This window comes from Girardinichthys multiradiatus, chromosome 15 (genome assembly GCF_021462225.1).
Source record: "Girardinichthys multiradiatus isolate DD_20200921_A chromosome 15, DD_fGirMul_XY1, whole genome shotgun sequence".
NCBI classification, from domain to species: Eukaryota; Metazoa; Chordata; class Actinopteri; order Cyprinodontiformes; family Goodeidae; genus Girardinichthys; species Girardinichthys multiradiatus.
In genome coordinates, this window is record NC_061808.1 from 36,109,419 (window position 1) to 36,137,140 (window position 27,722).

A 27,722-nucleotide genomic window follows, 5' to 3' on the forward strand; every position below is an offset into this window, starting at 1 on the left:
TTAAGGACAAGGTCAATGTTTTATAGTAACCATCAAAAAGCCCTCTCCCATGGAACATTTGTAGGCAGAGCTGAAAAGATCTGAGCAAGGTGGTCTACAAACCTGACCAAGTTTAAAAGGCAGTTTTACCAAACACCAAGTTGTATGTAAACCTCTGACTGAAGAATTTTAGAACTTTCATTCTGGCATTTAGAATAGAAATAATTCAGGTAATTCTTACTGACTTAAACAAAGCTAAGCTGATTTAACATGAAACAGTAAGAAAACCCAATCTTTTGTTTTTATACAGTATGTAAACATCTGGTTTCATCTGTATCACTTCAGTTTAGATCAGTGCTCTACATCCACATCAACAACCCAACCACATAATCATAAATAGAGTTTGTTTAATTATGGAATGCATAAAGGTTAATTAAGTTAAAATACAGGAACATTCTTTCAGAGGTGAGTACAGACAAATAACAGGATTCTGTTTAGAACTCTAAAAGCCTCAGGCTGTGACATCATCAAACAGGATCTACTTGTTCAGAGAACGAGTCTGGAATCCCTCCCTGCCAACAGGTCCGAGAGCAACCGAGAATCTTTACATGTGAAAAGAATTTGCTCAGTCATTGTTGAGACATTATGAAGCAGGGATACAGTGTAAACACAGACAACTTGGTCTTTCAAGTGACTAAACATTTCTTCTAAGAATGGGGTAAATCAGCAAGGAGCAACAGAAGAAGAGTCAGATGATCCACAACTAAAGAGTAGAAAAACAACATGGTGAATCCTAATTAACAACATTACATATAAATCTCTGTTTTGGCCTGACTAAACGTTTCTGCAAATGATGGCAAACCATCTGTTAAAAACACCACAAGTCAAAGACTTAAAACAAACAGAACTTTCAGGTGGTTCTGACTCAGGTCATCCCAAGTAACCTCTGGTAGCAGGTGGAAAGAATGCGTGGCGTGGATGAAACCAGCAGAACCGGATGCTCCAGATCAATGGATAGCTATTCTGAATGACGCTTCTACCAGTCAAATGTGAATCAGGCTAAGCGGATAAGCTTCCCATCTGGAAGTGCATTCAAACAAGTGAAGAAGAGTGTTGCTCTAGTTCCAAATCTATACTGTTAGCTACAGGGCTTTAAATCCTTCATCAGACCAGATTAGGTGGGATTTTCTGTCATGTTTGAATTGTTGCTGAATTGAGTGAATTTGATTTACAAGTTTTTTTTTTCATCTTTCGTTAACAGACAACATGAGCTTTTTGTTCTAATAGCGAGCACTGTCAACATAGGAGGTGACATCCATGTCAAAGAAATCCTCCAGCTGCCACTGCAGCGTCTCAAACGTGGGCCGCTCCTGGTCGTTGTCCTTCCAACAGTCCATCATGATGGCGTGCAGTGGTTTCGGGCAGCTGAGGGGGCAGGACATCCGGTGGCCCTTCGCAAGCCACTGGACCGTCTGCATGTTTGTCATGGCTGGAGAAAAAAGCAAGATGGAACATAAGTGCTGGTCCAACAGGACACTGTTCTTGGTGGAATGATTTTATAGAAGATATTTGAATCTTACTTGGGTAAGGCATCTTTCCAAATGTCATGATCTCATACAGTAAGACTCCAAAGGACCAAACATCTGATTTGATGGTGAACTTGTTATCATGGATACCCTCTGGAGCAGTCCACTTTACAGGAAATTTACCCCCTTCTTTGGCCTCATACACATTTTCATTTTCTTTCTACAATCAATTGCAAAAAAAAAAAAAAAAACCCAAGAGATCTTTTATTTCACCTTGGCTGGTAATAAAACCCAAAAATGTTAAACACAATCTGGCAAAGTGGACCGTAGCAGCTGGTCAAAGACTTGTTTTCAGCAGAATCCAACTTCAAATGTCAAACCTACCATAAAAACCCTGGCCAGGCCGAAATCTGCCACTTTGCAGATGTTGTTTTCGCCCACCAGTACGTTCCTGGCAGCGAGGTCTCTATGGATGTAGTTCTGCTGCTCCAAGTAAGCCATGCCGGACGCCACCTGGGCTGCCATTTCAATTTGGTCCGTGATACGCAGGATGGCACCTTTATCCTCTGTAGAAATAAATGAACATAATCAATAACAATAGTGAGTTTTAGGTTAAGCCTAATCAGTCATCGTTGTACATTTATGTCTATAACCATCCGATAAACAGGCAGCTGATGGTTTTGGTAGCAGGGATAGACAAAATAAATCTGTTTCCTATGATAAAACATTTTTATATTTAGAAAAACAAAAACGTCCAGAGAAACTCCGATGCACCAGTTAGGCATTGCAACAGGTCTAAAGAGTATTTACTTCAGTACAAAATGTACCCGACATTCCTCGCAGGCTCAGCAACACCTGATGAAATTGTTTAGGTCCTGCTTCATTTTCTAGTAACACAGCTCACACAGAGTCAGGCATTCAGCTGCTCCTAGAACGCAGGCATATTCCACATGCCTTTACAATAACATCATTACAGAATGTTTAACCAGGTAGGCAGTACGACCAGTAAAATAAACCTTTATCCTGTTACAGTTTGTTGTTGCACAACACAAAAAAAAATGTAATGATCTGGAAACCACCTTTTCTAAACTTTCAGAAATAGAACTTTGATCACAAACTGTTTTTGAGAGATCTCCCACAGCGAGGTCCTTTTGTCTATATGGACTTTTGCATGAGCATTTATATGGTGGTTCTATTTTGTGTGTTTTGGGGGAAATGTATGTGTGTATGAACAGCTGATTTAATGTGTGATCAGCATTTAGGTCAGATTTAGGTCGTATGTAACTCAGAAAGCTGATGTGACTTTTTTCTTTTCTTTCAACCTTACGGAATGGTTTAGGATTTGGAAATAGAAACATTATACTCTTAAACTTGCAGAAACCTAAAAGTACCCTGTTGAGCGTGTAATATTCACATGTTAAGGTGGGAGTTGAGGTTTTTATTTTTTTTTTTTTTACACATTCTCATTTCTCCTCGCCCCATGGAGCTGCCGCTAAATACTGCAGTCATTCTCAAACAGCTGACCACGCAAATAACCAATCAGTGAACAGCAGTCTGCTCAAGTCATATTCTGGCCCTGATCAGCACCAACAGGACTGGCTGCAGTGCAGGTACCAAAAAACCAGTAAAAGGCTGGAAACGATCACAAAACGGGCTGGAAGAGAAAGACACATGGCAAAGTTAGGCAACCTTCTTGAAATGTGTTACTTAAACAACATGAGAATGTTGGATGGGCTTTTAGTCAGTGGTTTCTATCTTAGAACTCTTCCATGGCCACCACGTTTTGCCCAGTCTCTTTTGGATTGTTGAATCATGAACTCGGACCTTTACTGAGGTAGCGAGTCCTGCAGAGCTGTTCTGGGTTATTTTGTGACCTTCTGGATGAGCAATGCAGCGTTGGAGTAATTTTTCTGGGCCAGCCACTAGAAGGCAGGTTGACCTGTGTGTTTTCTCCATTGGCGGGTAATGAGAAAGCACCAAAGCCTTAGAAACGGCGTTATAACAGTTTCCGGGGTAAAAAAACAAAAAAACAAAAACAAGGTCAGTGACTTTGTTTCTCATCTCATCTGATATTTTAGCCTACTTAATGTTGTCAGACGGGTTTTCTAATTGGTCTAAGTAGGTGGGTCATCTGGACAGCCATTTTTTTTTACCCCTTATAAATGAAATCATTTGAAAACTGCATGTTGTATTTGCTCAGGTTATCTTCATCCAACGCTTTAGGATTCAAAACGTAACAAAAGGGAAAACTGAAAAAATCTTTAAGGAGGGGCAGATAATTCTTACAGCACTGTATATACGAAGTCTGAAGCCAAAATAGCCTTCCAAAAATGTGACCCTTTCATCTCAGCGGTACTCATCTATGAATAATATAGTGCAGCCGACTCAGTGAGTTTACACTAACATCAGTAGACCTGTTGATGGTGTTAACAGCAGGTAACTGATCTGATGAATCCGGGGGGATTTTAACCCTACATGTGAAGAGTCATGCTTACAGCTCTCGCCTTGTAACTGATTCAGCCATGATGCATGTTAACTGCAGGTCTGAACAGGACCTTTAACTCTGCTCTAGATGAGGATGGAGTAAGGGTGAGTCAGGTTTAGCCTAAACCGGCTCAGTTATGGTTGAGGTGTAAACACCCTCCATTTCTGCTACCTGTATGACCCCTTCTCTTTTCCAATGGTTACAATCAGTCTGACAGAGAGAGGTATCCCAGTCGTTGTGGTTTTTAGTATAACAATGGCCATCAGTGGGCTCTAGATGGATAAACTTCATCAGTTTATTATTTTACTTAGAGCCCCTACACGTGGTCCGTTCTGGGGTGGCCGAGCTCTCAAACTCAGTGGTTTGGTCTGGCCTCCCCGGCGGCCCCGCAACGTTCCGGACCCTTTGTGGGGTACCTTGAGACGATATTGTTGTTCAGCTTTTAACTTTATGTTCTCCCTCTTTTCTCTTCCTAGAAGCTACACCTGGCCTGACTCTGTCTACCTGTGACACCTTTCTAGAGAAGGGCATAGTCCAAGCTTCTGTTGGCAACAACTTAATGCTCACCTTCTACAGATGATCCACTTGGCCCTGTCTTTCAGTGTTTAACCCTTTCTCTCCTAGATATAGCGATTGACTGAGCTGTTACTGTAACTATGTGCTCTCTTTTAGACTCTAACCTTGAAAACTGGCTCAAAGTTGATCTGTTCGTTTTTTCTAGACGAAACGACTAAAGAAGCTACATCCATTAACATTTACTTTTCCTTCCCATAGAAAGTACTCCTGGATCAATGCTTCTGTATTCTTTGTGTGTCTCTGCTCTGTTTTCTCAAACCCCCAGTCGGTCGTGGCAGATGGCCGCTCATACTGAGCCTGGTTCTGCTGGAGGTTTCTTTCTGTTAAAAGGGAGTTTTTCCTCTCCACTGTTGCTACATGCATGCTCAGTATGAGGGATTGCTGCAAAGTCAACGCCAGTGACTGTCCACTGTCTCTACATGCTCATCCAGGAGGAGTGAATGCTGCAAGTCACTGACTGGATCTGCTGGGTTTCCTTAGATAGAAAAACTTTTTATCCAATTTGAATAAATAACTGAATTTACCTGCACTGTTCAATGATGAGGATTAATTGGAATGTATGTACCTGACTGTTGTGAAGTGCCTTGAGACAACATGTGTTGTGAATTGGCACTATATAAATAAACTGAATTGAAAATTGAATTGAAGGAAAGGAAAGGAGAAGAGGAGGCAGATTGCAGAGAAAGGCACAAGTTGGACGATGTTGGAATGGGACAGCTATGGCGAAACCAGCAGCTTAATAAAATGACTCATTATGAATAACTGGAAAATAAACTGTGCAAATCTCCTCCAATTACAAGAAGCAGCTAAAGAGAGAGCCGCCCCCAATTAAAACCAATCAGAAGCTCTGCAGACGCAGACACGGACACATCATCATGTTTGAAGAAGAAAGTATGGCAGACTTACTTCGAAGGTACTCCAGCAAGCTGCCGTTCTTCATCAGCTCTGTGATGATGTAGATGGGATCCTCCATGGTACACACAGCGTACAGCTGGATCAGCTTGGGGTGCCGCAGCCTCTTCATGAGCTGAGCCTCTCCCAGAAATTCTGTAGGGTCCATTGTGCCTGAAAGAGAGGAGTTCTGTTTGTCTGGATTCCTATGCGCCTTATTTAAAATAAAGACCTAAATGTTTTGAATATTTTTCTTTGCTTTGATACAGTAGGCCATAAAAGCAATCATTATTAACTGTTCTATATCTTTCTAATTAAATTCGAGTCATTTTCAATTCTAGACCAAGTTTGTATTGAACCCTCGAACATACTGACATCTCTGCAGTAATATCCCACTCTGTAAAGGGGTTAAAGTCCCTGGATAGATTAACTGATTTCATCTTTATTGAACTCAGTGAGTTGATGTATCTTATTTAATATCATGATGCATCCTAAAACCTGAGAGAAATCTGTCAAGTTACTTAGAGAATAATGAAAAATCCCATGAATGTGATTATTTTCCTGTACCAGGTTTGAGGGTCTTCACAGCGACTGACGTGGTTTCATTCCACACCCCCTCATAGACTTCTCCAAACTGTCCAGCTCCCAGCATGGTCAGTAGTTTGATAGAATTGCGAGGAATCTCCCACTGATCCACTGTGTTGTAGGAGAGACCATAGGTCTGTGGAGCCTCTATCTGCACAGACAGGAAAGTTAGTAAGAAGACAACAAAAAAAAAGATGTGATGTGCGTCTATGTTCCTGCATGCTGTAGTTTACCTTTCTGCATGGTTTGCCCAGACTCACACAGAGCCCATCAGGCTGTCTGGAGTAATATTCCACCAGCTCCTTCAGTGTTGGGAAGGATTTGGTCTTAGAAATGTAGTAGTGACCATTATCCAGTTTTTGAAGCTTGTAATGTTTTACCCTTTTTTCATGCAAAACTGGAAAAGAATGCAATAACATTTAATTCTCTAAAAACAAACTGAAAACTTACAAAACGTTTTTGTTCAAGAAGATTTTTGTCAAGTTCAATTTCCAAGTCTAAAAATTATTTTAAATTAAACTTATGTATGTTTGAATCTATGCATGCACATGATTATGCTCCCCCCTCCATCTGCATTGCATGCCTGGACCTAAAACACATATATCTATATATATATAGATGTAAAGCGAGGCAACTAAATATTTAAAAACACTGCTGATTATCAGTGCTGTAAGATGACTCAAAATAATGTGAATAAAATTTATAAGCAAAAGCAAAGTCGTGGTCAATTTAAAGTATGACCTCTCCCCACTAGAACACCCTTGAGAGGCTTGAATCCCCATTGAACTCTGTTCCATCTTAGGTTGCTATGGTCAAAAAATAAGGGTTTAGAAAAGAACTATAGGTATCAGCCAATGGAACAATTAGGCCAATATTTGCATTTTTTAAACATTGGGCTTCATGGTGCTAGTTTAGATGCAGTTTTTCAGACAGAGCTGATCTGTAGCGCAATCCATGAGAGTCACCTGAAATGTCTCCACTACCAGATCTATAGAGGCACAGAAAGAAGCTGCTGCTTCGGCCAGCCTGCTTGTTCATATATGTTTTATACTTAAACAAAATTCTGATTCCTGGTTAAAAAAACAAATGGAAACAAATAACCTTTTCACCAAATACATAAAAATAGTCATTGGCTGCCCTGAATTTTAAGTTAGCCACAGAAAGGGAAAACGATCCCTGGTTTTATAAATAATCAATAACATCTGCATTCAGCCTCTTTACTCTTGACATATCTCAATAGAATCAAGTGCAACCAATTGCCTTTAGAGGTCACCTAACTGGTTAATCAAGACCACTCAAATGTATTTTCTTGTTAGTTTAAACCCAGATGTTCTGTTTCTGGCCTTCGAAGTTCATTAGAGAACATTAGAGAACAAACAGCATCATGAAGGCCAAGGAACACAGGAGAAAGGTCAGGGAGAAAGTTGTGGAGAAGTTTAAAGCAGGGTTAGGTTCTAAAACGATATTCCTGGCTTTTGGGATCTCACAGGGCTCTGATTAATCCATCTGGACATAGGAAGACATTGGTATAGCTGCAAAACTATCAACACATGGCTCTCTTAACAGGCAAGCTGAGCAACAAGACCATTAATCAGAGAAGGAGCCCATGGAAGAGCTTCAGAGATCCACAGCTCAGGTGGCATAATCTGTTGAGAGGAAACTATAAATCATGAACTTAACAAATTGGGCCTTTAGGGAAAAGTAGCAAGAAGTTAGTCAGAGTTGATGGGAAGATGGATGGAACTAAATACAAGGTAATCATGGAGGAAAACCTTTTAGGGGCCGTGAAAGACTTGAGGCTGGAGAGAAAGTTCACCTTTCAGTTGGACAGTGACCCCAAACATCCAGCTAGACCTAAAATGTGCTGGTTAAGATCAAAGCTTACTTGGATAGAACAGTCAAAGACTTGACCAAATCCATTTGAGAATCAGTGGCCGTATGTGCTACTTCATATTGATCTATCACATAAAATCCAAATGAAATAAAGTCCAAGTGGAATAAATATTTTACCACCAGGACCAAATAAACAAGGTTCCATAGCCTGTCTCCAAAAGCTGCTTATCAGCATATCGGTTGTAAAGGTTAATTTGCAAAACCGGAATAAGATGGTCCGATAGGTGTGGGAAGTGATCAAGTCACTAACTTCTGTGACTGAAACTTTGATCACTGCAACACGCCCTTATTGCATGTCACAAATTATGGTTTCGACCCCAATCAAGGGATTTTCTTCTTAAACAGAATAAATAAGCAGTAAAATAAGCTGTAAACAGAGCAGTAACATTTTATTACATTTGAGTTGTTTGAAAAAGTATTTCCTCTTCCAGGAAACAAAAATAAAATCTGCATACATGTGAACTTATATCTGTAATGAGGCCAATTCCATGTCATTGCTGCAGATTTGATCTCCACCTACTCTATTCCTTGTACGATCAGAATGACCACAGCCCATACTCTTGCCACCCTTAGTGAGCAGCTCTGATGATGTGGTTCCATTGACCTTCCTGAGAGACCTCCAGCATAGACTAAAGCAGTTTTCAGCCAAATGTAAAACCATGATGGGCATTATCTCCTCCAAGGCTGGGGCAATGGTCAATCATCAAAAGAAGAGAGTTGAGCTGTAGTTATGATTTCTAAAACTGCAGGATTTACTAATTCTATAACACAGCCTAAAATGGTAAGTAATACAAATGTCACAAATTAGCTGTTTTTGAGCACGGGGGCAACTTTATTGGGGCTAACTCTTAAATGCACAGAGCCAAATTCAGTCATACGAGAACAGTTCAGACCAAAGTCATTGTTAATAAGAGAAGTGATGTAGACAGGCATGAGATCGGTGTGAGCCTCTCTCAGACCTAGCACTAACATTCATCCTGGGCCATCCACCCACACTAGTCTCTTTCAGAAAATGATTTCTGTCATACACCCACAAAGACGAGCCACCTCTGAGCTGTACTTGGCAATTCATAAATCAGAAGTGGAGACAGTGAGATTCATACAGTTGTGAGTTTTCGAAATAATGCCAGTAGTGCAGGACAACAGAAGATGTGGTGCGGCACTGATGTCAGCACCAGGCATTAAATCTGTATCAGAAGTGTCCCCATATCATTCTTTTCAAAACAACAACAGCAAACAAACTCGGTGTAGCAATCTTGCTGTTGGCTGAGCAAATAATTCAAATTTAAAGTCGCCATCATTACATCACTACCTTGACCTGTGAGGCTGGTTTATGGTCAGGTGATGCAGGGCCTTAAAATAAGCGGGCTAACTTCTACCTCCGTTTCCACGTTGATTCTTTCACAAAACGCATAGAGAAAAAAACATGCACCTTAATCCCCTCTCAGAGAATCCTATGAAAGGGCTTTCTAGGTACAGTACAGCTGTGAACGCACTGAAGATGAACTGATGATGGCATGGCTCAAGCTACCTCCAGAGGTGGTTTTAGGACTCTTTGATCTGCATTAGTTTAAAACTGAACACAATCTGGACCACCAACTGACCAAAGGTAACTCCCCTTAAGCAGCAGACTTTTTACCCTATCCCCCTTTAAAATAAAAGCATATAAAATAATTGCTCTGGGCAATTTAAGCCGGCTGATAAGCCATGCATCATCATGTGCCAGGAGGTCAGTACGATCTCAGAGTATAACGCTCTCTTCCATCCCCCAGCTGTGCCAACGCCATCATTCCACAAGTACGCAGCTATTTATGGACATGTGTGATTGTCTCCAGCTTGTCCACCGTAGGAATAATCACACCTGACTTGTTTGGAATTAGTCTGCTGATCAAACACAGTTTTCTTTTTCAGAGAATGAAAGTTCTCCATTAGATGATTCACATGATTTTCTGCTCCCCAGAACTCAGACCGACGCGCATTTCCATCTACAGGTGACAAAAACACAGGAAGGTTTACAGTTTACATCCGACGGAGGTTGTTTCCATCATTTTCTGAGGTGTGATGCGTTATTGTATGAGGCTAAATGTGATTCAGTTTGATTGCTCGGGTTGAAACCATAAAAGATCAAACTCATGAAAAAAGCATCAGGTTTGATGCTCCATCAATTAAATAAAACTGAATGGAGTCATAGTTCAGTGGATTTAGGTAAGTTTTAATTCTCTGTACTATATTATTGTCGACTGAAAAAGTTCGAGTGGCTTCCACACTCTTTCACGCAACGTTCATTTTTGTACATTCCATGTTGTGCGTAAATCATTAAACAAAAAACACAAGGCTTTTGTGCATAAGTACGCTGCGTACACAAGGCCCGAGAAGACCTGTTTGCTCTCTGTTCCTTGCCAGACAATCCACAGTATGAGGTGGATGTGTTTACAGGTCCTTCTCAAAAAATTAGCATATTGTGATAAAGTTCATTATTTTCTATAATGTAATGATGAAAATTTAACATTCATATATTTTAGATTCATTGCACACTAACTGAAATATTTCAGGTCTTTTATTGTCTTAATACGGATGATTTTGGCATACAGCTCATGAAAACCCAAAATTCCTATCTCACAAAATTAGCATATTTCATCCGACCAATAAAAAAAAAGTGTTTTTAATACAAAAAACGTCAACCTTCAAATAATCATGTACAGTTATGCACTCAATACTTGGTCGGGAATCCTTTTGCAGAAAGGACTGCTTCAATGCGGCGTGGCATGGAGGCAATCAGCCAGTGGCACTGCTGAGGTCTTATGGAGGCCCAGGATGCTTCGATAGCGGCCTTTAGCTCATCCAGAGTGTTGGGTCTTGAGCCTCTCAACATTCTCTTCACAATATCCCACAGATTCTCTATGGGGTTCAGGTCAGGAGAGTTGGCAGGCCAATTGAGCACAGTGATACCATGGTCAGTAAACCATTTACCAGTGGTGTTGGCACTGTGAGCAGGTGCCAGGTCTTGCTGAAAAATGAAATCTTCATCTCCATAAAGCTTTTCAGCAGATGGAAGCAAGAAGTGCTCCAAAATCTCCTGATAGCTAGCTGCATTGACCCTGCCCTTGATAAAACACAGTGGACCAACACCAGCAGCTGACACGGCACCCCAGACCATCACTGACTGTGGGTACTTGACACTGGACTTCTGGCATTTTGGCATTTCCTTCTCCCCAGTCTTCCTCCAGATTCTGGCACCTTGATTTCCGAATGACATGCAGAATTTGCTTTCATCCGAAAAAAGTACTTTGGACCACTGAGCAACAGTCCAGTGCTGCTTCTCTGTAGCCCAGGTCTGGGTAATGCGGCACCTGTAGCCCATTTCCTGCACACGGCTGTGCACGGTGGCTCTGGATGTTTCTACTCCACTCAGTCCACTGGTTCCGCTGGTCCCCCAAGGTCTGGAATCGGCCCTTCTCCACAATCTTCCTCAGGGTCCGGTCACCTCTTCTCATTGTGCAGCGTTTTCTGCCACACATTTTCCTTCCCACAGACTTCCCACTGAGGTGCCTTTATACAGCACTCTGGGAACAGCCTATTCGTTCAGAAATGTCTTTCTGTGTCTTACCCTCTTGCTTGAGGGTGTCAATAGTGGCCTTCTGGACAGCAGTCAGGTCGGCAGTCTTACCCATGATTGGGGTTTTGAGTGATGAACCAGGCTGGGAGTTTTAAAGGCCTCAGGAATCTTTTGCAGGTGTTTAGAGTTAACTCGTTGATTCAGATGATTAGGTTCATAGCTCGTTTAGAGACCCTTTTAATGATATGCTAATTTTGTGAGATAGGAATTTTGGGTTTTCATGAGCTGTATGCCAAAATCATCCATATTAAGACAATAAAAGACCTGAAATATTTCAGTTAGTGTGCAATGAATCTAAAATATATGAATGTTAAATTTTCATCATGACATTATGGAAAATAATGAACTTTATCACAATATGCTAATTTTTTTGAGAAGGACCTGTATTTCATGTAGAGGAGGTAGCCCAGGTCAGACAATGCCCAGTGTGAACAGGCGTTCTTAAAGCTGTCCACTTGCATCCGAGTAAACCAGGAAGCATGTTTCTGTGACGTCTGAAGGGGACCAAAGGGGAGGTGTTCTGGACATGTTCCTTCAGGAATAGGGCCCAGACATACCCAAGTGAGGCAGCAGAAACTTTTACTACCAACTAAACCCAACATAGGAAGAAAACAATAATACAATAATAATACAATTCAACAAGTTTTAATCTGTTCATTTTAATATTAAAAGTTTTGCTAAATAAAACAAGTAAACAACAGAACACCACCACAAAAGGTACTGTAAAAGTAATTAGGTCATTATCTGCCTTTTAATAACAGACCGAGGAACAGAGGGCTTGAAATGAGCAAGGATAAACAATAATAACAGATTAGAGAGATAAAGTTATATAACATCAGCTTTATGGGAACTGCAACCTGTATTTATTCACCTTGATAACCTTCACACCATCAGGTACTGGCAGCAGTGCAACTTACTGAACACAGCTGGGATTGTTGGGGATGCGTGTTTTGGGACACAGACAGTACATGTTGGCTAACTGAGAAAACAATATGAAAAAAGTGGAAGAATGCAGTTGGTTCTATCATTTGAGGGAGGTCCGCCAACACAACATTTTGGTTTTTTGCACTTTATGAAGTACTGCAAACAAAAGCCACCCGGTTAAATAACATGGAACACCTAAATGTTGAACACTTGCTCTATGCTTTTGTGCATGTCTGAGAAAAAAAAAAAAGCTGAACAGACCCAAGTTTGAATGACTGGCTTGCAAACCACAGCCCAAGCTAACATCTCCAGACTAAGAGCATAGTTTGCTTACCTGAGAGGGAGAGCTCTCCTTTCAGACTTTCAGAGTTTCTAACTAGGAATGAACCTTCCTCATTCCCTTCGGCCAGCAGCAACTTCTCTGCATCCTGCCGCTTCATGCCCGGAAAATACCATCTGAAAGTCACAGGTAAAGGTTTCAGTTACTTCAAATTTGTGTTTCCTCAGTTACAGATCCTTATTTATTTTAACTAAATTCTAATTATTTCTATTTATTTATTTTTTGTTAAATTTGTTTTTTCCATTTATTTAACCCATTCATCCTGGTTCAGATCATCTGGCTGACATTTGTGTCATTTAGTAATTTTAGATCTAAGCAAACAAAGATTACACATGGAGTTCCTCACGGCTCCATTCTCTGGCCACTTTTATTCAACAACATGATGCCCCTGGCTCGGATTATGGAGTAGAACAAAATATGTTATGACACAAAAATGTGGGCATTCATTTGTTGTCAGTATGCTACATTATTGTAAAGTCATCTACACCAGCAGCTATGTAGACCCCTTAGGTCATCAGAGACATTCTCACTCAGCAAGCACACAGTATTTAGTATTCAACTATTGGCTCATTAAAATCAGGAGTGAAAATATTACTGTTTACTGCAGTTTATCCATAAAGTTCCCAGATTGATTTCAAACATGTCTTAACTTTTTTCCATCTGAATTTACATTTTAACATTTTGATGTGATGCTTTGAGTATTTTAGTTTTTTTTTAATGAGTTTTGTGCTTTTAAAACGTCTTAATTTCCATTTCTCTGTTTTCCTGAACAGCACTTTCAGTTAGCCAGTGTATAAATAGTGCTATGCAAATAAACCTCACTTGGCTTACTAGTAATAAGCAGAATGAAGAGAGCCAGCATTCTCTTAAGAACTGTCACTAACCACCATGAGACCAACAGGGAAATACGGATGCCTGAATCAAACATCCTCCATAAACTATAGGGCGGAATTAAACGAATTTCCAACAGGGGCTTCAACATTCCCTGCATCAGATGAAAAAACCCAATGGCTCTTTGTGAGCTATGTGCACATTCAATGAGAAGAACAAAGCCAGTTTTTAAAATCAGTGATGACATACTTCTTAAAACAATCTCAGGTGTAATACTTTTATATTTCCTGCAATGACTAACTGCCTCAAAGCTGAGTCAGCAGCAAAACAATATTTCCAGGGGAAGCATATTAAAAATCTTTGGACTGGAGTTGCTGATACACCCAGACAGGAAAGGTGTGTATTTCCATCACCCTTGACCAGCTGGAGGATTGTAAATAATCAGGTTTGTTTAGTTAGAACAATCTTAATCTCCACTGAGTAAATCGGCCACTGGTTGCTGCCTGAATTTAGAGGGATCTTGAGCTCAGATTATTTCCCAAGTGTGACTTTTTCAAAGTGTGAAGTGTTATTTAGAATTGTTCAGATATTAACCACATCTGACATTTACATTTCTGCATAACTACAAAGAATGTTCCATTCATCAGTGGAAAACTAAAAAGAAATAGTTCTACACCAGTGCACTAAAGTGTTTCTGGTTTGCAGTTTATCATTTGTCTAGCATTAAATATTAACTAGGGGTGCACTGATTGCAGTTTTCTGGACAATTACCGATTACCGATCTTTTGAAAGCCTGACCTGCCGATTCCGATTTTGGCCCATACCAATTTTCTTTATAACTGACACTGTAAGTTGTCATAATGTCACAACACACCTTCAATGTTCCAATCTTATGTTGTGAACCACGCACATGCAGACGTGACCTGGTGTGTGGGTCTGTCAGTCCTCTCTCACAGAAGAACAAAAGGGGAGATTAGGTGATTTCCAGACCTTTGTGGAAATAGATAAGATCGGTTTCACCTGTAAGTATTGGCCAATCACCCAAAATTAAGGAAACCTGGGCCGATCGGCTGGCCCATCAATCAGTGCACCCCTAGCATTAACACAATATGTATAATAGGTAATAATTCAACATTTAAAACTTGTACACTGATGATGATCTGATGCTCAGATTTCCAAGTTTTCCTTTGGTTTTGTTAAGTAATATCAGCAAAGTAATGGCAAGGATACTGGTGAAAAGAAATACCATTTTTATCTCTCAGATACAGATGCATTTCGGGAAAATGGAAAATCATTGAAAAGTTTAAAAACTTCATAAATTTTAAAAGTGAAACTAATATAGATTCAGGACACAGACTGATTTATTTCAAGCTGTCAATGATTATGGTTTACAGCAAAATAAAAAAAATTAAATTGCGTTTTTTTTTTAATGTTAATATTACATAGGCCCAATAAAATAAGATTGTTATACACAAATCTTATTTTATGATCATTTTGGGGCCTACATGGGGAAAACTCCTGACTTGACAACTGTGTAGCAGACAATGCCAGATGCCCTCAACGAGGAGGGTAAGCCACAAAAGATAGTGGCTAAAGAAGTTCATAGATTTCTGATTCAAGCATATTAATGAAAAATTCAGTGGAAGGGAAAAGGGGGAAAGAAAAAGATGCAAAACCAAGAGGTATAACTGCTGCATTTAGAGAAATATGAAACAAAGCCAATTCTGGAGTTTGGGGGTGATTCATTAGGTGTGGTCTAAAGCTGGAGTCACAACTTAAGAGCTACCACACAAAGACATATCCAGGACTAGACTACAACTGTCACATTTCTTGTGTTAAGCCACTTTTTGTGTTGGTCCACGATGTATTATCGAACCCAGAGTCAGTACATCCATCAGCCAATTGTAGAGCCCTTGATGCTTACAAGCTATATGCATATACTGATTTAATTTCCCACTGGATAGCAACAACTGCTCACACTGTCAAAAGTACCAATACCCGTTTTAATGATCAAGGTATCACATTGCTGGACTACCCAGCAAACTGGTCTGACCTCCGCTTCTTTCTCAGGGGCTTGTCTTCCTTACATAGCTGGATAATACTACCTGGCAGCATTTAGTCTAACTTTAAAGAAAAACTCAGAACATGATCTTCCTTATTTCAGGTTTATGCAACATAATTGATTGAATCACGAGATCCCAGCGAGACTGTAGCAATGATGTTGGAGATCAAGTCATCAGTAGAGGTAAGGCATACCTTTCTGCCTGACTGATAAGCTGAAATGATGATTTGTTGCTACCATTCCATGAGTCTGTGATAAACAGTTAACAGAGATGAGGTATGTCTTCAGTCATGGAAAGTTTTTTCAGCCTGTTAATCAGGTTTGGTACTGAGCAAACCTATGACCTAACACATGCCTGGACGAAATAAGGAAACCATATTATTCTTGTAAAAACTCTCAGGATAAACCAGCTACCAGCTGGGTGCTTACAAGTTGAACCAACCTCCTGGTTAGGTCGCAACCTTCATCTTTGCTGGATTTTCCTATGAGCTTACTTTTTCCAACACTAAAGCAGCTATCTAGCTGTCTATCTATCTAGCTATCCTATCAAATAGTTCAATACAGGAAGCCCTTGAACTGAAACCTGAATTCATCTAGAGCATTTAAATTACAGTTGTTCCCAAGCGAAGTTCATAACCAAATAATTGAAGAGTGCAATGTCCAGGAACTATTAGGAAAGTGGTTTTAGAGCCTTGTTGTTCTTGTGTGTTTGATTCTTGGTGGAATTATTAACCTGAAACCAATACTTCCTAGTCTGGGATAATGATCAACTCTGTTCATGGCACCAGAGACAAAATTCAGCTCCAAAGAGAGAAAAAAATAAATATGGCCTGCTATTACATTTTATGGCTTTTTATTGGCATTGCATGACAGAAGTAAAACTTACAGGAATGTTTCACGTGTCAACATCAAACAGAAATATAAGTTGCAGGTTTCCACCATCTAATATATTGATTGGTGTGTTAGAAGTCTACTTTGAACTGTCCTTTAAAACTAATACCAACTGTAAAACTCCTACTTTCAGTATCCGGTCCTTCCATAACACAACGTTTATTTGACTACGTTTGTGAATGTCACCATAATCCTTATGAGAGATTGTAACAAGTTATAAAATATTTCAAATCAGGCTAATCAACTTCGAAAAGAACTGCTAACCTGCTTCCAGGGCTTATTTAGCACATTGAGTCGTGTTAGTGATATACTTGGTTTATGATTTACCAGGGAAGTTGGGATGCCTACCTTTTGGCTGCATTAATCAACAACAATATTCCAAGTTTTGACCTTTTTTTCTATAGATTTTGCTAGTTAGGAGAGTCTAACAGACTAAAAACAGCTTGCGGAAGTAGAGCCAAATACTGAGCATTGCCTCATCAATCAGAAAGGTCATCTGACCTTTCTGATTGAAAGGTCAGATGACCAACCATCTGCCGGCTCCTGCCCAGGAGCTTTTAGAACCAGCTCTGATCCGAGAGTCCATTCATTGTTTTTTATACAAGTACTTTGTGGGTGGGGTAAGTCTCCAAAACCATCTTATTAAGCCTATGTATGGGATTTTTTTTAAACAAGCTTAAGCCAAAGTTTCATAGTATTAATACTTTTTCTATGATTAGTTTGGAATAATTTAGGAGTGTAGGCCCATAAATACCAATAAATACCAAACTTGGAGCTAGTTATTAGCTGATGGTCACAGAATTTGGTGTAACACCTGATCTCAGAAGGTACCTTAAATCCCATCACCAGTTCAGAACATCAGAGATAATCACCAAGGGATGTCTGATGTAGACAGCCGCTTACTGTAAGGGGATAATACTCACGGCTCAGCATCAATGCTCTCCAGAAGGGCCACATAGTTGGCAGGGATGTATCCTCTTTTGTTGACTGAGATCCCGGTGATGGCTATGGCGAGCCACCACTCCCCGGCCCTGGAGTCCAGGACCTCCAGAATATCTCCGGTGTTAAAGTTCAGATCATCCGCAGTACGAGCAGAGTAATCAAACAGGGCAATGTAGCGTTCCCTATCTGGCATTTTGAACCCCGGGGGTGAAGGTAAGGGTCTGTTTGTATCAAATTCCCCCTTATCTGCCACCGCTGGGTTCGTAATGATCCTGACATCTTTAGTGTCCAGACGGCGGTCCTGCTCCTGCTTGGAGGCGTTACAGCAGCAACAACAGCACGAAACAACTCTCTCCCAGCACGAAGTCAACTTCTCGTCAGTCCCCATGATGGATTCTTCTCTTCAATCACAGCCACTCACTTACTTAGTAGGAGGCTCTCCTGCTGCCCTCATTGTGCCATGGAGCACAGTGGTATTAATGGTCCCACTGTGGGACAGCAGAGATCTTTGACCGCAGAGGAGCAAGCAGGTCTGAGAGGAATGGCTGAAAATGATGTTGTGAAGCTTCCTGGTTTACGAGGAAATCACCTGCACCTGCTGAGGAATGGGGAGTGGCCCCTAAGGTTGCACTGTGCTGACGTCATGGCCCCTGCTTGTCACCCTTGCGAGAACACGTGATCCTACACATATCCTACTTATAATAAAACCGTAACACTGAAGTTGTCCATCTATTTAAAGTGTTTTATATATGCCTTCATTAAACTTTGACTTTATCATTTTTTTAGAGATCAGACCAGTATGACTTCCAGCTAGGGTGACCAGATGTCTCGATTTGTGCGGGACTGTGCCGCATTTACACACCTGTCCCGGTGTCCCGCAAACAGAAACAAAGTCCCGCATTTGACTGGGTCAAAAAACTATTCGACTGGAGCTTTTCTGAAATGTAGAAAGCAGAGCTCCAGTCATCATCCCAGAGCCGCATCAGCTGTCAATCAAAATACGCATCAGCGTCCCACGTCACGACGCTGGTAAAATACAACAACAAGGAAAGGATTTTCTTGTACAGCTGACATCAGCAGACTTTAGAATATAATGGAAAGTATGTCACAGAAAAGAAAATGCAGCTACAACAAAGACTGAAACGGTTTATAACTGGGTGAGGCCAGTAAAAGGTGATTTTTATGAAGTTTGCCAAAGTTATTTTTCTATTTCACGCGGAGGCGAACACGACGTGAAGCGACACTGTTAAAAGCGAGACACACAAGAAACGTACAGCTGATCTATGGACTCATTTTTATTCAAACCTGCCAGACAGACACAATAACAGCAGCCGAGATTAACAGTGTTAAACTTTAAAAGCTTGTAAAGTTTTTTTTTTAAACCTGTGCTAATTCATTGTTGTGCACAAACATGCAAAGCAGAGATTGATGAATGTAATGTGAGATCTTTGTTAAATTAACATTTATGACTTAATCGCAGTGTTGGTCATTTGTCCCATGATGTCCGCATCCTTGTTGATTTTTTGATACCTGGTTAACCCACTTCCAGCAGGTATGGTTCTGATTCTTGATGTATTAAATAAAGTATCTTGTATTTCTATACATTACATTTTTTCCAATAATATTGAGCAGTTCTTGTTATGTCTCGCTTTACACTGCAGTAACTTTCCTCCAACTTGCTGTGTTACTCCTAATGTCAGCCTGTTAATGACAGGAAAGGTTCAAAGCATTTCACTAAAAGATGAACTTATAGTTCAAGAAGGGCTACACTTACTGGCCACTTTATTATGTACACCTAAACCAGTTTGAGATGTTTGAGTTGTGTGAAAGTTGCATTATCCTGCTGGAGGTAGCCTTTAGAAGATCAGAACACTATGTTCATAAAGGAATGGACATGGTCACCAACAATACCCAGCAAGGCTGTGGTGTTTAAACAATGCTTGGTTTATAATAAAAAGGCCAAAATGTGGCAAGAAAATATCCTCCACAACATTACCCAACCATCAGTAAACAGACTGAACTTATATAGCACTTTTCCAGTCATGCAGACCACTCAAAGCACTTTACACTAGAGCCACATTCACCCAGTTGCACTCACTAACGCTCACACATTCATACACCGATTCACAGATCGGTAGGCAACTTGAGGTTAAGTGCCTTGCCTAGGGGCACATTGACATTTGGCAGGAGGAAGCTGGAATTGAAATTTTCTCTTGGTATTGTTGTGTGTTAAAATCCCAGTATATCAATAGGTTCTGAAATACTCAGAGCATCCCATGTTCAAAATCACGTAAACCGCCCTTCCTTTCATATTCTGATCCTTGGTTTGTACTTTAACGTTAACTTCAACAAATCTAGATACATAAATGCATAAAGTTGCTGCCATATGTTTGGCTGATTCACTATAGATGCTAACAAGCAATTGTATTGTGAAAGCCTTTTCTGCTTGGAGACTGATGTTTAACTGTGTGTCTTGTCAAAATAAGGTGAGATCTTTCCATGTAATCCATGCAACATTTAGTAACTGCTCACAGTTAACTCCATAAAAGTTACAATAAATATCCTTATGTCCTTATGTGTAATCCATGCAATAATTATTAAAACACAGTTGAAGCAGTGAGGAATGAAACAAGCATATTCTCATATTCTGGAGCTGAGAGACTGGAGGCCTGTGTGGAGCCACATATTATCTGTCATATATTATCTGTCTTAAACAAGTGTATCCAAAGAAATGATGTATGAGGATTTTACATTCTTTCACATGTATTAAATGAAATTAGTAACCTTTGATTAACAAGTTAAAAGATGTATGATTGAAATGTGGGTAAGAACTGAGAATGAGAGTAAAAAACATTAAGGTTTGACATTCTCAATCAGCTATATATGAAAGAGATATAATTTTAATCATTTGTGAAGCGTGAATAAAAAGAATGAAGTCATGTTTTGTAACTGTTTTTTAAAGGAAATTCTGAAAGCTGAAGAATGGAATGTGTAATACTGTGTAAAGTTTAAGACTGAGCAGATTAGGGAAAGAACTGGAGGATGACAAGGAGTGATGAGAGCCGAGCTATATGCTGACAGCGAACCTTTTGAAGTCTAAACGGGAGGAAGGGAGGATGCGACTACAGCCAGCTGCGTGGCTATTACCGGCATCTCCAAGGCCAAGAAACAGCATCAGTAGGTCACGATGACCATGACTAAAGTATTGAGCAATAATCAAGAAGCTGAGCTGAATAGGTTGCGCAATAACTGAGAAGCCTAACAAGGGGCTGACTGGTGAAAGCATCAAGCACCATAAAAGCAATGCTGAAGGAGGGAACGGGGTTGTTTTCTCACAGAAGACCAGCGAACAAGATCGGACAGAGAAAAGAAGCTTAGATGGAAAAGGAACAGAGACACAGCCCAGCTGATCGACTGCATTAAAAAGAGGATCAACCCGTGGGCCTAGAAAGGACTGTGCCTCAAAATTAAGAATCTGATTTCATCAAAAGCCTTTTTATCCAGACAACAGAAGTGAACTTGATCAGTGAACAACTGATTTCTCTAAGTTTCAGGCTTCTGGAAGTCCTGAATCGACCTCATTTATGTCTCCAGGTTTCCTTCAACTCTTCAGCCTCTGGAAACTACTGTCTTCTGAGAAATATAACAACAAAGATCCTGTTTAACCATCAAAGCCTGGAGCATCAGTGCCTGCCACTTAAAGGAAGAAAACTGAAGATTAAGTCGTATTCCCTTCAAGAAACCACTCGTTGTTACCAGAAGAATCTTCTCCATCAGGTGCATGGATGAGCCTCCGTCTTCAAAGCCTCTCCAAACTCACCAGTTTCAGCATCAGGGAAAGACAGGTTGAGTTGATTGATTTATTTCTATTATTGAAATTATTTTGTGTTGCCGAATTTAAGCTGTTATTGACCCCTGCAAAGGTGTTACTAATTAAAGAAAGAATATAAAATTCTAGTTAAATCGTGGACATTCAATTATTTGAGTCACTGTATTTTTGGTTTTTCATTGGTGGTAAAAAGTCTTGTTGCCTGGTTCTAAGATATTTTAGGAGGTTTTTATAGGTTGCCTTAGTCAAGTTTGTTAAAAACAGCGCCTTTGGGGCTCATGCTGAGCCACTAAAATTAACAGTGAGCCCATTGGCTGCCTCATAGATGCATTCAACATCATTACCAGCCAGAACTGTATGATTCTGGTGCTGTGTGTTAGCTCCTTGCAGTGCAAATAATTTACCCAGAAGTCATCTACATGTGTATCAAAACTGACCATTTCTTAATTTGTTTTGTCAGTAACTGCATTTTACATTTTTGGTGAAATTCATTTAATCAGATCCCACAGTGTCACTGAGCATGTTAATACCTGGGGCCGACACCCCTCACTTATTAACTAATTTACATAAGACACTGAAGAAATCTGAATGATCATCATGTAAATTCAAATTTCAAATCTGCTTTGTTGTCCATCCATCCATCCATCCATCCATCCATCCACCTGGTCGATGTACCTCTAACGGAGAGGTGCTTCATCCAGAGAGGTGCTTAATACTAAACATTGTGAGTAATGAATCAAACAATAAAAACCATACATGCCTGCTGAATGTTAAGCCACTGCATCAATCTGGCACTGACTGATTTTGTTTTTTGGTTTAGTAGTGTAATTAAACAATGTGATAAATGTAATTTTAGACACCAGTAAACCTGAGACTTCAGAGACACCCCAGAGAATTATTGTATTTAAAAATGATTGTGTTGGGACCCACAGCCATGGAAACAACATGAAAGACGTTTCTGGAACTTTCAAAATAAATTGCATTTAACTTACTTCCAACATTTGGAAAAGGGGGGGGGGTAACAACGTACTTCCTATGATGCCACTGGCTGTATAAAAGCACCCCCTTTCCAATGGTCCTTTCTCTTCCACCCGGACTACGTGCGAGGCTGGCCAGAGAGGCAGCGCACGAATGTCTCTTTGCTGGCAAACACACATAAAATCTTCAAACTGGATTCAAGGGTGTCATACGATCATCGATCATATGCACTGAGTTAAGTACGGATGAATTATTGTTTGTGTACCCAGTATTCATTCATATCAAAGGGAAATGAATTGTTCCAGATAATTCCCTGCAGAGACGCTGTCTCCACAAAGCCGAGTGGAGTGGTTTTCCCAGTCTGGAAAGAGGACAACAGAGACCAGACCGCATCACTGTGGTAACATGCAGCTTGGTCGGCCCGACAGCAAGCCGCCCCAAACAACTTCAGAGGTTAGCTGAAGCCAACCTTCGTTCAAAGTGGATGTTTCGTCAAACTTCGTTGTCGCCCGGACAACTCTTCAGCTTGGTTCATACGAGGTTAGGGTTTGGGCAGAGTAATAGAGAAAGATTTATGATTTGAACGTTTTTCATTTTATGAAGTTTGGTTTTGTTTGTGTGAAACTCTGCTATCTTAGTGTTAGCAGGCTATCTGCAGCACACATGCTCAATTTTGTGTTCTGTTGTGTTTGTGTGATTTTGAAGTTAAGACAAACTTTACTTGAAGGGTGATTTTAAACACAGAAGATTGATCATAACGCGCCGTCCGCGCTTATGCATTTTAACCCTTTTTATTGATGGTATTTTAAAGGTATGTTTTTGATTCTGATGCTAATCTATCAGTTTTTGTTAGCTTTAACTGCTAACAGCTAATGAAACACCATTAAGTCCCATTTCTCCAGAAAGATTTGGCTACTTTCCAAAATATTTCCTTAAATATTTGACCATTCCCTTAATAATATTTATTTTAATATTATTTTAATAAATAAAGGCAGCTAATGAGACACCATTGAGAATTAGTCATCCAGAAGGTTGGTTTTATTCAGCAGATCATTCTTTAAAACATTATTTTATCTGATCTTGCATTGTGAATGGTTGTCTAAACGTTGATTATTTCCTAAGTTAGTTCCAAGACTAACTTAACTTCACATCCAGATTCTTCAAGATAATCCTTGGTTCTCAAACATAAATATTACATGGTAATGTTGCATCAATCTTTTGGTCATGGTTTCCAATCATCTTTAATCAACTTGTTTATATTGTACATAGCCCATTAGTCTTCGTTATTCTTTAATTCTGCTAGGTAGTTTAGTTGGATTGTTTTAGCGTAGTAAAGAGTTTGTTGATTGAAATATGTTTGACTTTGAGTTGACTTATTTTTGTTAATAAATTCTTGTATTTTAAGAAATTGTGTGAATTCATTCCATGTGTGTGCAGAGTTTATGCTGTTCAATAATGTCAGAGCTTGGCTCACCCTTTTGATTTTGTCCTAATACCATCGCCTTACTGGGCTGATATTCACAGGACAACCCTTAACAGACCAAAATATTATTTGATAAAATATTAAATTATTAATATTAAATATTAAATAATCTCAGATTAGGGATCAGGGCTGCACGGTGGCGCAGTTGGTAGCACTGTTGCCTTGCAGCAAGAAGGTCCTGGGTTCTCCCATGCGTGGGTTCTCACCGGGTACTCCGGCTTCCTCCCACAGTCCAAAGACATGCCTGTTAGGTTAATTGGTCACTCTAAATTGCCCTTAGGTGTATGAATGAGTGTGTGCATGGTTGTTTGTGTGTTGCCCTGCGATGGACTGGCAACCTGTCCATGGTGTACCCTGCCTCTCGCCCATAGACTGCTGGAGATAGGCACCAGCTTCCCCACGACCCACTATGGAATAAGCGGTAGAAAATGACTGACTGACATATTTTGAAATATGATGGCTCTAGAAAGGAAACCTCAAACTGCATATAAGTCTGTGGCATTCAAGCATAAAATTTATAAAATGGCAACATTTAAGTCTAAACATGGCTTTGTGTTGGGCATAGCTGTGGGAATTAATGTGAAACTCCAGTCCAATAGTATAATTTGTCTTTTACAAAACAAACCATGAATCAAATTCACAGCTCTTTAATGCACAATAAGAACAATACCTGAGTGTTTTGTCACGCTAACAAACACCAGTGACCAAGCACTGGAAACCTTCTAGTCCCATTGTCATACCGTCACCTGGAGCCTGCAGGAGATTTTGTATGGTTGAGATCTATGGAATGCAGTTTGGTTTCTTTCTGATCTGTTATCTTCTCTGTTTCTTCCTCAGAGATTTGTTTGACAGACTTTGTTAATAAGTTAAATTAGCTTTTTGCTAACAGTAGATTGTCTTTAAATGTTGCAGGAGAATCACAGCTTCCATTTTCATTGCCATGTGGACATGTTCTGCTTAGGTCTCACAGCTGAATCTCTTCTCAGGAAATCATTATCCTGATCTGTTGTCTTTGAGATCTTGAACCTTTCAGAAGAAATGAAGGGCTGATCGAGAGTCATTCTGTACAAACCATGTTTGTGGAAATGGAAAATATTCACTTTTTACTGGTCTGTCTATGTTCCAACCCTGACCTATGGTCGATGGGATGTGGACCAGGTTCGAAATAATGAGATTCCAAATACAAACAGTTAAACTATACTTGTCTGAAACTCTTCAACTAAAATCAGTTTCAGTGATAAACACATTAACTGGACTTGGATCATTTACAGAGAAGTGTTGGACATAAACTAAAACATTCCAGAACTGTTTATAGCACAGCTAAAGATAACAGAACTCTGTACTGTTACTGTCAAAAATGACTATAAGATAACCGAGAACGAACATGTCTATTAAAGTTGCATTTAGTTCAGAAAATACTCAAGTAAAAACTCTGAGGAAATCAAGGTAGAGGTTAAAGAAAAGTAGCTATCACCACCGTGTGGCTAAATTAGGATATTACATCTGTGCTGTTTCATAACAACTGGAAACCAGTTCATTTAGTTCGATTATTAAATTGCTACTGAAAAATTTGAAAAGGTACAGAATATTCACGCTAAAGCTTCTTATACCAGTACTGATTTATGTTTACTGTTATTAGATTGTTCGCACAGTTTATTTATTTAGTAAATTGAAGTTGATTTTGGTCTTAATTTATTCTTTAAACAAACCTGACCATGTTTGCTAGCTTGCCATCCTGTTAGCAGCTCTTGCAGAAAGATAAAGAAAGCTCAGAGTTAGTGATAAACCACTAGTTTACTATAAAATATTTCTCATCCCTTGACAAAGCCTGTTTGTCTCGAATTATAAGAACTATGAGCAAAAGACTTTTAATGTGAATAAATTCTCAACTTAGCATTAAGGTGGTGGTTTCAGGAGGAGATAGTGGAAAATACAGCCTGGTTAAACTGTTTTAAATCTATTTTAAACTCCACTGGAAAATCAAAAGGCCCAACAATTTATAGACATCCTAATATCCGGGAGAACATGAAGGACTTTTACATGCAAAGCGGACATCAACCTTAGCTGATCTGAGAAGAATAAGGACTGGACTGTTGGTCCAATGTCCTCTTTTCAGATAAAAGTCAAGTTTGCATTTTATTTGGAAATCAAAGTCCCAGAGTTTGGAGGAGTAGAGAGGCACAGAATCCACTTTGCTTTAGGTCCAGTGTGAAGCTTCCACAGCCAGTGATAATATGGGGTGCCATGTCACCTGCTGGTTTTGGTCCACAGGGTTTTATCAAGTTTAAAGTCAGCACAGACATATACTAGGAAATGTTAAGAGCTAATTCTGCCTCCCTTTATGGGGATGCTGATTTCATTTTCCTACAGGACTTGGTATCCGTCCACACTGCCAGAGATATCAAAACTTGTTTCAACCACCATGGTGTCACTGTACTTAAATTAAACCCTAAAGAGAATTAATGCAGATGAACTGAAGGCCACTGTCAAAGCAGTCCGAGCTTCCATTACATCCCAGCAGAACCACAGGCTGATCTCTTCCATTCTGCATTAATGTTGTACATTATGCAAAAGGAGGCATTAAAAGCATACACTGGACAACATATGGACATACTTTTGAGTCTATTTTGAATTTATTTATTTTTTTTGTTGGTCTGATACAATGTTTTAATTTCCCGAGAAACAAATCTTTCATCAAAATTACCATAAATACACAGTTGAACTGTGTGTGTGTCTATGTGTGATGACTTTATACAGTGGGTTACACTTTATGAATCTAAATACTGAAATAAATCAACTATTTGATCATATTTGTATTTATTGAAATGGAGCTGGATGGTATTTTTTACACATTGTTTTAGTTTTTTGAAATAGTTGTGTTTCTCCACGGCCTTACTATCTTTAAAAGCGATAATTCCATAGAACTTCTCCAGGGGATGGCGCTAGTTTCCAAAGTATGACAAACATGAGTTTGATCGATTATTCGTGTTTTACGGTTTCATCCGGAAGTGTTGCACGCTGTCGGCTCTCTGTTGCCATCTACTGACTGCCAGGAGTTTAACTTTTGCTTCCATATGGAGAACTTCCTGCCGTCAACATCATGATCAGACTTTGAGGCAAACAGAGGACGGGAACGGTGTGCTTGATTCAGCGGTTCCCTCTGAGCAGAAGCCGAGCGGAGCGGCTGCAGAGCCCGATCCCGCCCCCGCTGTCTGTCCGTCAGTGTCACCGTCACATACGGAGTGCTGGAAACCAGCGCGCGACTTTCAGCTCTCGAGCGCTTCTTCACTCTCCCTCCCACGCGCGCAACTTGAGCCAGCCTCAGAACCGCGACAATGTCCGAATACTTCAGCCTGTCTGACTGCGACGTCATCGGCTTCGATCTGGACCACACGCTGTGCCGCTACCATCTGAAGGAGACCTCCAGGGTGAGTGCCGCTCTGCTGGTACATAAGTGGACGGTGGCCGTGACGGTTCGCCCTGTGCTCGCGCATGGTGCCTCAGAAACGCTCGGCGGTCAGCCTGCTCCATGAGGGCGCGCTGCTGGGGACGTGTGTCAGTGCTGCGATGTGTTTGCGGGTGAAGCGACGCAGCCGCTGCTGCAGTCACTCTGCGTGACTCACAGGTTGGAGCGTCGGCGGTGAGCTCGTGAATGCGTGCCGTAGAATCCCCTCGAGGCCGAGCGGGAACCCGATCCTAACCCTCTGTGATGATTCGGTTGCTGACATCTTTTCGCTCCCATAGAGAACAGCTGGTATCTCGCAGCTGCCGTTTATGGCCTACAGTTTAACCAGGCCTGGGGCTCATTTGCACCCAGTTTTGCACAGTTTCTCGCGAATGAGTTTTCATAATCTGGCGAGCAGCATTATGGAAACTCATTATTAATACCAA

At 40.3% G+C, this 27,722-nt stretch overlaps 2 protein-coding genes across 4 annotated transcripts in view; one reads left to right on the top strand and one right to left on the bottom strand.

Annotated features, from left to right (window-relative positions):
* Positions 1–369: 369 nt before the first annotated feature.
* frk (fyn-related Src family tyrosine kinase) lies at positions 370–18,180 on the bottom strand. The gene is made up of 8 exons (XM_047388719.1): positions 17,523–18,180; positions 12,810–12,931; positions 6,276–6,439; positions 6,025–6,193; positions 5,473–5,631; positions 1,890–2,071; positions 1,560–1,725; positions 370–1,468 (listed from the first exon to the last, which is right to left on the bottom strand). Exons 1-8 carry the CDS (start codon positions 17,927–17,929, stop codon positions 1,260–1,262), a joined length of 1,578 nt encoding a protein of 525 aa, XP_047244675.1. The 5' UTR covers positions 17,930–18,180; the 3' UTR covers positions 370–1,259.
* An 8,345-nt stretch (positions 18,181–26,525) lies between these two features.
* The window catches only part of nt5dc1 (5'-nucleotidase domain containing 1), an 86,087-nt gene continuing 84,890 nt past the window's right edge, over positions 26,526–27,722 (top strand). For 2 of the 3 annotated variants that reach the window (XR_007041769.1, XM_047387719.1), the window contains exon 1: positions 26,526–27,259. Coding sequence is in view for 2 of the 3 variants with exons in the window: in XM_047387719.1 (XP_047243675.1) it covers positions 27,167–27,259 (93 nt within the window). In the remaining variant the exon portion in view is untranslated. The remainder of the gene's footprint in view (positions 27,260–27,722) is intronic. The other variant, XM_047387720.1, reaches the window with a different exon arrangement.

Coding starts and splice junctions, on each gene's coding strand:
- frk (XM_047388719.1), bottom strand. CDS start 17,929: ATGGGGACTGACGAGAAGTTGACTTCGTGCTGGGAGAGAGTTGTTTCG. Junction 12,932..17,522: donor GAGAGCATTGATGCTGAGCC/GTGAGTATTATC, acceptor TGTGACTTTCAG/ATGGTATTTTCCGGGCATGA. Junction 2,072..5,472: donor CTTGCTGGAGTACCTTCGAA/GTAAGTCTGCCA, acceptor TTATTTCTACAG/AGGATAAAGGTGCCATCCTG.